The 12,953-nt window shown below is 38.6% G+C and overlaps 1 protein-coding gene across 6 annotated transcripts in view; it reads right to left on the reverse strand.

Annotated features, from left to right (window-relative positions):
* PLD1 (phospholipase D1) overlaps positions 1 to 12,953 on the reverse strand; it is a 354,936-nt gene that overhangs the window by 15,750 nt on the left and 326,233 nt on the right. For all 6 annotated transcript variants that reach the window (XM_053572730.1, XM_053572727.1, XM_053572729.1 and 3 more), the window contains one exon: positions 830 to 947. In XM_053572730.1, coding sequence (XP_053428705.1) covers positions 830 to 947 — 118 coding nt within the window. The remainder of the gene's footprint in view (positions 1 to 829; positions 948 to 12,953) is intronic.

Here is a 12,953-nt window from a genome sequence, read left to right on the forward strand (position 1 = left end):
ATGGGGAACTTGCTACTTCCTGAGGTAACCTGCTCAACTGTTAGACAACTCTTAACTCTTACACATTCTTCATCATGACCCATGGACAGATTTCACAAGACATGCTTTTGCTATGCATCAAACATTTTAAAACATCTTTCTAAAATTAGAGCCATCCAACAAAGGACATGTCTCATTATTAACAAGCTTCATCATGAGAATGGCTGCTTGCTGTTCACTCTGTTCTATGTGCTAAATACATTCAATAGGCCATTCTTCAGCCTCATAACCACACTAGAGAGATCCTTTCCACTTTATAGGCAAGGAAAGGAAGACTCAGAAAGTTGAGTCACTGTGCACAGGTTACAACACTGGCAACTGGACGAGCTGAATTGGACCCAGCTCCAATTCATTTTTTGATCCCATGAGTCTTCTCTTCTCTGTCATTAGATATGTCCAAATGCCAGGTGACTACACACTGAGGGTGCTTTCAAGGGATTCCTTGTCAGATTGGGTCCAGTGTGCCACTAAAGCCTCTCTTCCACCAAAGTCTGTGATGGGCTTAGACTTTGTTTCTCAGTGTCCACAAATAGGGGTTTAACTACGATCTGGAAATATGTTGACTTTTGACATTCACTAAGAATAATTTATACCAATACTAGGCAGAAATAATAATTTCTTGGCTTTTTTTTTTTTTTTTTTGCAGTTTTTGGCCAGGGCTGGGTTTGAACCTGCCACCTCTGGCATATGGGGCCGGTGCCCTACTCCTTTGAGCCACAGGCGTCACCCTAATTTCTTGGCTTTTGTGGTGAAATTCAGTGAAAAAAGGGGCAGAATATGTGAGCCTCACCTTATCATAAATTGTAGCATTTCGAGCTGCTGTTGAAACCCACACCTCCTTGAAGAATTTGTCACTCACTGGATCCTGGATGTCCTCACTTGAGTCATCAAGATAGCCAAGGACAACCCTGGAACACAAATGTCCTCCTGATTGAGTGGCCAAGATAAAATTTTGTTGCAGGCTATATATATTCACATACACACAGGGTGCCAAAGAATATATACTCATTTTAATAAAGGAAAAGACTGTATTAAAATTGTAGTAATCAATACATACTGATAACAAAAGGTGAATACAAGTCACATTTGAGCACCTCTTGTACTCAAAGATGTCAAACATGACTTGGGTATTATAATTTTCATACCTTTTTTTTTCCTTTCTGAAAATATATATACATTTTTGGCACCCTCTGTGTAACTTCTAAGTTGCAACACAAAACAACCTAAGTTGCTTTGATGCTTGAAACTGTTAGACAGAAAGAAAGACCTTACTTTTGGACTTTTTGTCCTAAGAGCCTGGTTGTAGTTTGAACTAAGGTGGTCACAACCTTGGCAGACAGGACTAGCACTCAAAACATTTGACAATGTGCTAAGTAAGCCCTTTCCAAGAAGTGTGTCCTTAAATGCTCAAAAACTCCTTAGTCTTAAGAAGACTAAGGCACAAAGAGATTGAATAACGTGTTCAAGGTCACATAGCTAAGTTTAGATCCTGTGTCCACCGGACATGCTCTTCTGTTCCTTCCTTCTCACATTCCTGCCCTCCTGTGTTCCCCTCCCACCTTTCCCCTTCTCTTCCCTTGAGCTAATCACTATGCTGAACCTTAGTGTATAGAAATGAATAAGACACACATGGAGCCTCTCTGGGTAGACTTAAATTTGATAGGTGCAACTAAAAATAAGTAAGTCATCACCTACAAATGGAATTAATTGTAGTTGTGATAAATAATTCACAGGGTACACTTTAAGAAAATGGGATGGGTGTGGAGACTGCTCCTTCACCCACCTGTTTACCTAACCCCACCTACTGTGTTTTAGGATTCAGAACAAGGTCAGCTCTATAACACTTTTCCTGGCTCCTTCTTCTCTCTTCTGGTGTTAATTTGGGGAGATCTGAACATTCTTTCTTTGTTCCTTCTATACTTTATATATGCTTTGTTTTCCTTGAAGCACTGCAATATTTTATGTACTTTTTGTTTTCAAAAATCGATCCCCCACTTTTAGACCATAAATTCTTTGAGAGACCCTGACTTGGCTACTCTCACTTCCTCAGAGGAAGCCATCTGCTAGACAGGTCTGAATCAATCGTTTGTGAACAGGGGAATAGATACAATAACTTTCTAAAGCAAAAAAAGACATATTTTAAGATGATATTTGAAAATTATAATAAGCCTTATACATAGAAATATGTAGAAGACTTTAGCTAAAAAGCATTTCCACCCTAATCCTGTGAGATAAACAAGACAGGTGGTTCCTCTTGTGCAGACGAGAACCTAAAGTTTGGAGACACACCAGTAACTGAGCTAGAAACCATCCAGAGTCCACATGCCTAGTAGGTTCAAAGAATAGCAAAAAGGGTAGGGCATTCTGGAAAGAGCAGCAGGATGACAGGCCTCACAAGGGCTTTGGCTTTTAGGCTGAGTGAGATGGAGACTCATTGCAGACACCAGGGCAGAGGAATGTCAGGATCTAAGTCAGAAACAAAAATAACTGTTGCTATGTTGACAACAGACCGGATGGGAGGTGAACTGAAACAGTAAGATCAGTTAGCAGCTACTGCAGTAGCCCTGGTGAGATGTGATACGGAAGCAGTGTGGCAAAAAGAAGTGGTGAAATGCTCATGATGAGCACTTCACTCTGCACAGTGAAGCCACTGTGACGGAAATGCTGTCACACTGGTGTGATGTGCACAGACCCTCAGTGTGACATAATAAAGACCAAAGGCACATCAGAGTGCAGTGGGTCAGAGCGTTGTGAGGCACGATGCTGAGACCGGAAAGGTGGGGACCCTACTGAACACCACACAGGCCTGAGTCAGCCAGTCAGCTGGGAAAAGAAGACAGCCCCTACTCCATTTATTACATTAAAATAAACTGGAGATATTAAATTTAAAAAGTGAAATCTAGAGTATAAATGTCTTAACATAATAATTAAGTAAATGAGGGGAGGGATATATTAAGCAAATTTAATGGAAGAAAATGTAAATAAATGATGATTGTGTACTGGGGAAGTTGTTCTTAACATACAAGAAAAGGGGGAAACAAAGAATAAACAGATTTGATTAATAAGAATTGAAATATTTCTTGCCCCAGCTCTTGGAGGCCCCAAAGGAAAGTGCACAAGAAGCGTGAGACGCCACCATTCCTGGAGATCACAGTCCACTTGCTTATTCTCATAGCAAACATTGAACAGTTTAATGAGACTATTTCAGATTGTACATGAAACCAGCACATTGTACCCCTTGATTATTCTTGTAGCAAAAAAAAAAAAAAGAAAGAAATATTTCTTCCAAATACTCCAAATATTATTCAAAGGAAAATGACAAAACAAATTTGCAACACATGTGAAAAAGGGATGTGCATTCTATATATTTAAAGTACCTATACATCATTAGAAGAAAGTTAAACATTCCAATACACTGGGTGAAGAATGGGAATTGGCTAGGTAATCTACAAATGAATTACCCATGGCGAATAAACACATTCTTCAAGAAAATTCCCAAAACTGTATATTAAAATTATGAAATGCCACTTGAAATCCAACAAATATGCAAAGATTAAATAAAATAGTAGACCTCAGTAAAGAAAGAAGAAGCAAACTCCAAAACATTGTTAGTGATGTGATAAGAAGTAAGAGAGCAAAGGAGGCTTCCTTAAGAAGATGAACAAGGTGATATTTATAAAAATACCCATTTTTTTTTTGAGACAGTCTTTGTCACTCTAGGTAGAGTGCTGTGGCATTATAGCTCACAGCAACCTCAAACTCCTGGGTTCAAGCCATCTTCTTGCCTCAGCCTCCTGAGTAGTTGGGATTACAAGCACCTGCCACAACATCTGGCTACTTTCAGTAGAGAAAGGGTCTTGTTCTTCCTTTGGCTGGTCATACCCAATTTTAATACCAGGTATTAGCTAAAGGAATTCTGGCGTATACATACAATGAATATGGTGTAGCCATTAACACACAGAAGAATATTTAATAACACAGGAAAAGTGTGTGACATTATTTAAATAAGAAAAAACACTGTAGACCTGCAAGATTCTAATGTTTTTTTTTTAAAAGAAATACAGTATACTAATGTATATGTATAGAAGAAAGTGGAGTGATATATTTCAATTGTTAAAATTGTTAGCTGTGGCTGGTATTATTACAGACTAATATAATCTTCTTACTGGTTTTCTGTATTTGCCAAATTTTGATAACAAAAATGTGTTTGAATCAGAACCCTCTACCTCTATTCATTATTAAACATTTACAAAGTTATAAATTCTGGGTGATGGGCACACTTATAACTTTGACTCAAACTGAATAAAATCAATTTATATAAACAAAACATTTGTAATATTCTGAAATTTTAAAAAGGTATAAAGAAGCCCACTACTTTAAAGAGAAAACTTCAGTTCTTAGAAAACTGAAAAGATATGGCATATTTCCAGCTTACAAAAGAAAATATTTGTTTCCTTATATATACTGCAGTAGGAAATCAACAGACTCATTAAGACAGCACAAATTTTAAATTCTCTGCTGCTAAATGAGGCACATTAACATTAGAAGCTTACTGAAATATCAATGGTTTGAATATATTCTTACTAGCAAAACGATTAGTAACAAGGGCAGTAAATAAAGCAATAAAAGTTGTAGAAAGTATTGACAGATTTTGAGGGATGGATATGCTGAGCTCTGTGGCAGAGACAATGTCTAAAACAAATGTCTCTAGAAACTGGAGCTTATCCTGGTTTCATCCCAGGGATGCGAGGCTGGTTTAACATACACAAGTCCATAAACACAATTCACCATATCAACAGAAGCAAAAACCAAAACCATATGATTCCCTCAATAGATGCAGAAAAAGCACTGGATAAAATTCACCCTCCTTTTCTAGTTAGAACAGTTAAGAATTTAAGCATAGGTGACACATTTCTTAATCTGATCAAAGCCATCTACAACAAACCCACAGCTAGTATTATGCTAAATGGAGTAAAACTGAAAGCCTTTCCACTTAGAACTGGAACCAGACAAGGTTGTCCTCTATTGCCACTACTATTCAACATAGTGCTGAAGTTCTAGCCAATACAACAGAAGGAGACAAAGGACATACAAATGGGTTCAGAGGAGGTCAAATTCCTGCTCGTTGCTGATGATACAATCTTAGAGAACCCTAAAGACTCAACCACAAGACTTCTGGAAGTGATAAAAAAAATACAGCAATATCTCTGTATATAAAATCAATGTCCACAAATTTGTATATGCCAATAACAGCCAAGATGAGAAGCTAATCAAGGACATAATTCCCTTCATGATAGCTTCAAACAAAATGAAATACCTAGGAATATACATAACAAAAGAGGTGAAGGACCTCCACAAAGAAAATTACAAAATCCTAAGAAAAGAAATAGCAAAAGATATTAATAAATGAAAGAACATACCATGCTCATGGCTGGGAAGAATCAACTTTGTCAAAATGTCTTTACTACCTAAAGCAATCCCATTAAAATACCATCATCATTCTTTCGAGATTTGGAAAAAATAATTCTTCATTTTGTATGGAATCAGAAGAAATCCTATATAGCCAAAGCAATTCTTAGTAATAAAAGCAAAGCTGGGAGGGGGCGGAGCAAGATGGCAGCCGAGTAACAGCTTCCTTGCATCTGGGCACCGTGAGTCTGGGGAGATTGGACTCCAGGCATCTCTGGCTGGTGGGAACTGCCTATCATCACTCCTATGAGGATACAGGGAGTCAGGGAGAGACTTCTGGACCCCAAGAGGAGGACTAAAACAGTGGAAAACCGGCAAGTGGTCGCGTGTGTTCAATCCGTTTAAACCCGCCCACAACTGTAAGTTCAGTAGCAGCGAGACTGCAAACCACAAAGGCCTTACCTGTGAACTGTTTTGATGTCCTTGGACTTGGCACTGAGTTGAACTGCCTTGGGGAAGGCCTGAGCGGGAGTGCGGAGAGCTTTGGCCGTTGTCTAGGGCCCCAGTCTGAGCCGCTGAGCCAGACGGAGCTAATAGTGTTTGGCGGTGGGTCACACGGAACCATTGTCAGTGATCTGCCCCGGCAAGCTCCGCCCTCAGGGTCGCAGAGCTAGAAACGGGTGGGAGCTGGTAACCCAGCAACCAAGTAGCCTAAGGGTGGGGTCTGAGCCGCCTTGCGGCCCTAACCCTCAGGGGCAGAGTGAGACTGGTTTTGGCACACTGGGTAAGTGGATAGCCACTTCAGCAGTGATTCCAGCGAGAAAGCTGGGAAAGCTTCTGCTCAGCAAGTTTACAAGTTCAAAGTGCCTTTTAAGTGGGCTGAAGAGAGATTTAGGGTGTCTACCTGCTGGGGTTTGAGAAATCAGCAGCCTCCAGTCGTATCAGAACTGTGACTAACATCTCATACCCCAAAAGACCACGTGTTGCCCAGACAATATTCAATAACATATACAAACTGCTTTGGTTTTGGTTGTGTATTTTTTTTTCTTTTTTTTTTGTTTGGTTGGGTTTTTTTGTTTGTTTATTTTGACGTTGTTGATGTTCTTTTGTTTCTTAATTTCAATATTTTCCATACAGATCCCTTTTTCTTTCTCAATTTTTCTAGTTTAATTATAATTTCCCATTGCTGCCTTTTTTAATAACTACAACTTCATTTTTGCTAGTGTTTCTACCACTATGACTTGGTTTTTCACCCAATTTTATCTCCATAAAGTTTTCTGTTTGCTTGTTTTGGTTTGATTTATAGCATTTTTGTCTTTCCTCTCTACTTGGTGGAGGTGGGGTACTGTGTCTGACCAGGTTAGCAAAGAGCTGCTCCCCTCAAGGGAACCACCCAACTGGGCACCCAACCCCCAGAAGGTGGGGTTTTTTAAGGTTGTGTCAAAGTACCCTACTGTACACCTATATTGCCCTGTCTCCCTCTTTCTGTGCCTTTCTTCTTTTTGTCAATATTCCTTATCCCCACCCCCTCTCCTTTCTCTATCTTTCTTTTTTTTCTTATCACTCGGTCCTCCTTTCTTTCATCCCTTTTTTGCTCTTCAACCTTCTCACCTTTCTGGTCCTGTAACCCTTAGTCCACAGGCACAAGAACTTAAAGAGCAAGAGGAAGTGAAAGGAAAATTAGGGCAAGGAAACAGATAAAAGAAATCACTCATGAGAAAGAATCAGCAGAAAACTCCAGGCAACATGAAGAACCAGTCCAGAACAACCCTGCCAAGGGACCATGAGGTAGCTACTGCAGAGGATTCCACCTATACAGAAATGTTAGGAATGACAGAAAGGGAATTTAGAATACACATGTTGAAAACAATGAAAGAAATGATGGAAACAATGAAGGAAACTGCTAATAAAGTGGAAAATAACCAAAAGGAAATCCAAAAACAGAATCAAATCAGAGATGAACGATATGAAGAATATAAAAAGGATATAGCAGAGCTGAAGGAAATGAAACAGTCAATCAGGGAACTTAAAGATGCAATGGAAAGTATCAGCAACAGGTTAGACCATGCAGAAGAAAGAATTTCAGAGGTAGAAGACAAAGTTTTTGAGATAACTCAGATAGTAAAAGAGGCAGAAAAGAAGAGAGAGAAAGCAGAACGTTCACTGTCAGAATTATGGGACTTTATGAAGCGTTCCAACATACGAGTTATAGGAATTCCAGAAGGGGAAGAAGAATGCCCCAGAGGAATGGAAGCCATACTAGAGAATATTATAAAAGAAAATTTCCCAAACATCACCAAAGATTCTGACACACTGCTTTCAGAGGGCTATCGGACCCCAGGTCGCCTCAACTCTAACCGAGCTTCTCCAAGACACATTGTGATGAACCTGTCCAAAGTCAAGACAAAAGAAAAGATTCTGCAAGCTGCCAGGAGTAAGCACCAGTTGACCTACAGGGGCAAATCCATCAGAGTGACCGCAGACTTCTCTAATGAAACTTTCCAAGCAAGAAGACAATGGTCATCTACCTTTAATCTACTTAAACAGAACAATTTTCAGCCCAGAATTCTGTACCCTGCTAAGCTAAGCTTAAAAATTGACGGAGAAATCAAATCATATACGGATATACAAACATTGAGGAAATTCGCCACAACAAGACCAGCTCTACAGGAAATACTTCAACCTGTTCTGCACACTGACCACCAAAATGGATCAGCAGCAAAGTAAGAACTCAGAAATCAAAGGACAGAACCTAACCTCCACACTGATGCAAAAGATAAAACTAAGCAATGGACTCTCACCAAATAAGACGAATAGAATACTACCACACTTATCAATTATCTCAATAAATGTTAATGGCTTGAATTCCCCACTGAAGAGACATAGATTGGCTGACTGGATTAAAAAACACAAGCCATCCATTTGCTGTCTGCAAGAAACACACCTGGCTTCAAAATACAAATTAAAGCTCCGAGTCAAGGGTTGGAAGACAATTTTTCAGGCAAATGGAATTCAGAAGAAAAGAGGAGTTGCAATCTTATTTTCAGATACATGTGGATTTAAAGCAACTAAAGTCAAAAAAGACAAAGACGGTCACTTTATATTGGTCAAGGGAAAACTACAACAAGAAGACATTTCAATTCTAAATATCTATGCACCCAATTTAAATGCTCCCAGATTCTTGAAACAGACCTTACTCAGTCTGAGCAATATGATATCTGATAATACCATCATAACAGGGGACTTTAACACACCTCTTACAGAGCGGGACAGATCCTCTAAACAGAAATTAAACAAAGATATAAGAGATTTAAATGAGACCCTAGAACAACTATGCTTGATAGACGCATATAGAACACTCCACACCAAAGATAAAGAATATACATTCTTCTCATCACCCCATGGAACATTCTCCAAAATTGATCATATCCTGGGACACAAAACAAATATCAACAGAATCAAAAGAATTGAAATTTTACCTTGTATCTTTTCAGACCATAAGGCACTAAAGGTGGAACTCAACTCTTACAAAAATGCTCGCCCCACCCCAAGGCATGGAAATTAAACAATCTTCTGTTCAATAACAGATGGGTGCAGGAAGAAATAAAACAGGAAATCACTAACTTCCTTGAGCATAACAACAATGAAGCCACAAGCTACCAAAACCTGTGGGATACTGCAAAAGCAGTTTTGAGAGGAAAATTCATTGCTTTAGATGCCTACATTTGAAAAACAGACAGAGAGCACATCAACAATCTCACAAGAGACCTTATGGAATTGGAAAAAGAAGAACAATCTAAGCCTAAACTCAGTAGAAGAAAAGAAATCTCCAAAATCAAATCAGAGATCAATGAAATTGAAAACAAAAGAATCATTCAGAAAATTAATGAAACAAGGAGTTGGTTTTTTGAAAAAATAAATAAAATAGATAAACCATTGGCCAGACTAACTAGAAATAGAAAAGTAAAATCTCTAGTAACCTCAATCAGAAACGATAAAGGGGAAATAACAACTGATCCCACAGAGATACAAGAGATCATCTCTGAATACTACCAGAAACTGTTTGCCCAGAAATTTGACAATGTGAAGGAAATGGATCAATATTTGGAATCACACCCTCTCCCTAGACTTAGCCAGGAAGAAATAGACCTCCTGAACAGACCAATTTCAAGCACTGAGATCAAAGAAACAATAAAAAAGCTTCCAACTAAAAAATGCCCCGGTCCAGATGGCTTCACTCCAGAATTCTATCAAACCTTCAAGGAAGAGCTTATTCCTGTACTGCAGAAATTATTCCAAAAAACTGAGGAAGAAGGAATCTTCCCCAACACATTCTATGAAGCAAACATCACCCTGATACCAAAACCAGGAAAAGACCCAAACAAAAAGGAGAATTTCAGACCAATCTCACTCATGAATATAGATGGAAAAATTCTCAACAAAATCCTAGCCAATAGATTACAGCTTATCATCAAAAAAGTCATTCATCATGATCAAGTAGGCTTCATCCCAGGGATGCAAGGCTGGTTTAACATACGCAAGTCCATAAACGTTATCCACCATATTAACAGAGGCAAAAATAAAGATCACATGATCCTCTCAATGGATGCAGAAAAAGCATTTGATAAAATCCAGCATCCTTTTCTAATTAGAACACTGAAGAGTATAGGCATAGATGGCACATTTCTAAAACTGATTGAAGCTATCTATGACAAACCCACAGCCAATATTTTACTGAATGGAGTAAAACTGAAAGCTTTTCCTCTTAGAACTGGAACCAGACAAGGTTGTCCTCTGTCACCTTTACTATTCAACATAGTGCTGGAAGTTCTAGCCAATACAATTAGGCAAGACAAGGAAATAAAGGGAATCCAAATGGGAACAGAGGAGGTCAAACTCTCCCTCTTTGCTGATGACATGATCTTATACTTTGAGAACCCCAAAGACTCAACCACAAGACTCCTAGAAGTCATCAAAAAATACAGTAATGTTTCAGGATATAAAATCAATGTCCACAAGTCAGTAGCCTTTGTATACACCAATAACAGTCAAGATGAGAAGCTAATTAAGGACACAACTCCCTTCACCATAGTTTCAAAGAAAATGAAATACCTAGGAATATACCTAACGAAGGAGGTGAAGGACCTCTATAAAGAAAACTATGAACTCCTCAGAAAGGAAATAGCAGAGGATATTAACAAATGGAAGAACATACCATGCTCATGGCTTGGAAGAATCAACATTGTTAAAATGTCTATACTTCCCAAAGCAATCTACCTATTCAATGCCATTCCTATCAAAGTACCTACATCGTACTTTCAAGATTTGGAAAAAATGATTCTGCGTTTTGTATGGAACCGGAAAAAACCCCGTATAGCTAAGGCAGTTCTTAGTAACAAAAATAAAGCTGGGGGCATCAGCATACCAGATTTTAGTCTGTACTACAAAGCCATAGTGGTCAAGACAGCATGGTACTGGCACAAAAACAGAGACATAGACACTTGGAATCGAATTGAACACCAAGAAATGAAACTAACATCTTACGACCACCTAATCTTTGATAAACCAAACAGGAAGTTACCTTGGGGGAAAGACTCCCTATTCAATAAATGCTGTTGGGAGAATTGGATGTCTGCATGTAAAAGACTGAAACTGGACCCACACCTTTCCCCACTCACAAAAATTGATTCAAGATGGATAAAAGACTTAAATTTAAGGCATGAAACAATAAAAATCCTCAAAGAAAGCATAGGAAAAACACTGGAAGATATTGGCCTGGGGAAAGACTTCATGAAGAAGACTGCCATGGCAATTGCAACAACAACAAAAATAAACAAATGGGACTTCATTAAACTGAAAAGCTTCTGTACAGCTAAGGTGACGATAACCAAAGCAAAGAGACAACCCACACGATGGGAAAGGATATTTGCATATTTTCAATCAGACAAAAGCTTGATAACCAGGATCTGTAGAGAACTCAAATTAATCCACATGAAAAAAGCCAACAATCCCTTATATCAATGGGCAAGAGACATGAATAGAACTTTCTCTAAAGACGACAGACGAATGGCTAACAAACACATGAAAAAATGTTCATCATCTCTATATATTAGAGAAATGCAAATCAAAACATCCCTGAGATATCATCTAACCCCAGAGAGAATGGCCCACATCACAAAATCTCAGGACTGCAGATGCTGGCGTGGATGTGGAGAGAAGGGAACACTTTTACACTGCTGGTGGGACTGCAAACTAGTACAACCTTTCTGGAAGGAAGTATGGAGAAACCTCAAAGCACTCAAGCTAGACCTCCCATTTGATCCTGCAATCCCATTACTGGGCATCTACCCAGAAGGAAAAAAATCCTTTTATCATAAGGACACTTGTACTAGACTGTTTATTGCAGCTCAATTTACAATCGCCAAAATGTGGAAACAGCCTAAATGCCCACCAACCCAGGAATGGATTAACAAGCTGTGGTATATGTATACCATGGAATACTATTCAGCCATTAAAAAAAATGGAGACTTTACATCCTTCGTATTAACCTGGATGGAAGTGGAAGACATTATTCTTAGTAAAGCATCACAAGAATGGAGAAGCATGAATCCTATGTACTCAATCTTGATATGAGGACAATTAATGACAATTAAGGTTATGGGGGGGGAAGCAGAAAGAGGGAGGGAGGGAGAGGGGTGGGGCCTTAGTGTGTGTCACACTTTATGGGGGCAAGACATGATTGCAAGAGGGACTTTACCTAACAATTGCAATCAGTGTAACTGGCTTATTGTACCCTCAATGAATCCCCAACAATAAAAAAAAAGAAAAGAAAAAAAAAAAAAAGCAAAGCTGGGGCTATCGTCCTACCAGACTTTAGGTTATACTACAAAGTCATAGGGATCAAAACAGCCTGGTACTGGCACAAAGATAGAGACACTGACATTTGGAACTGAATAGAAAACTATATGGTGAAACTAACACCTTACAGCCACCTGATCTTTGATAAACCAAACAAGAACATACACTGGGGGAAAGAATCCCTATTCAACAAATGATGTTGGGAGAACTGGATAATCACATGTAAAATACTCAAAGTGAACCTCTGACCATTTACAAAAATTGATTCAAGATGGATAAAAGATTAAATCTAAGGCACAAAACAATAAAAATTCTCCAAGAAAGTGTGAAGAAAACACTTGAAGATATTGGCCTGGGGAAATATTTTATAAAGAGGACTTTCATGGCAATTGTGACAACAATAAAAATAAACAAATGGTACTTAATTAAACTGCAAAGCTTCTGTACAGCTAAGGAAACAACAACCCAAGCAAATAGACAACCTTCAGAATGGGAATAGATATTTGCATATTATCAATCTGACTAAAGCTTGATAACTAGGATCTACAGAGAACTCAAATTAATCAACAAAACAGACCCAACAATCCCATATATCACTGGGAAAGAAACATGAATAGAACCTTCTCTAAAGAAGACAGAACAGAAAA

Source organism: Nycticebus coucang, chromosome 20 (assembly GCF_027406575.1).
Source record: "Nycticebus coucang isolate mNycCou1 chromosome 20, mNycCou1.pri, whole genome shotgun sequence".
Lineage (NCBI taxonomy): Eukaryota > Metazoa > Chordata > Mammalia > Primates > Lorisidae > Nycticebus > Nycticebus coucang.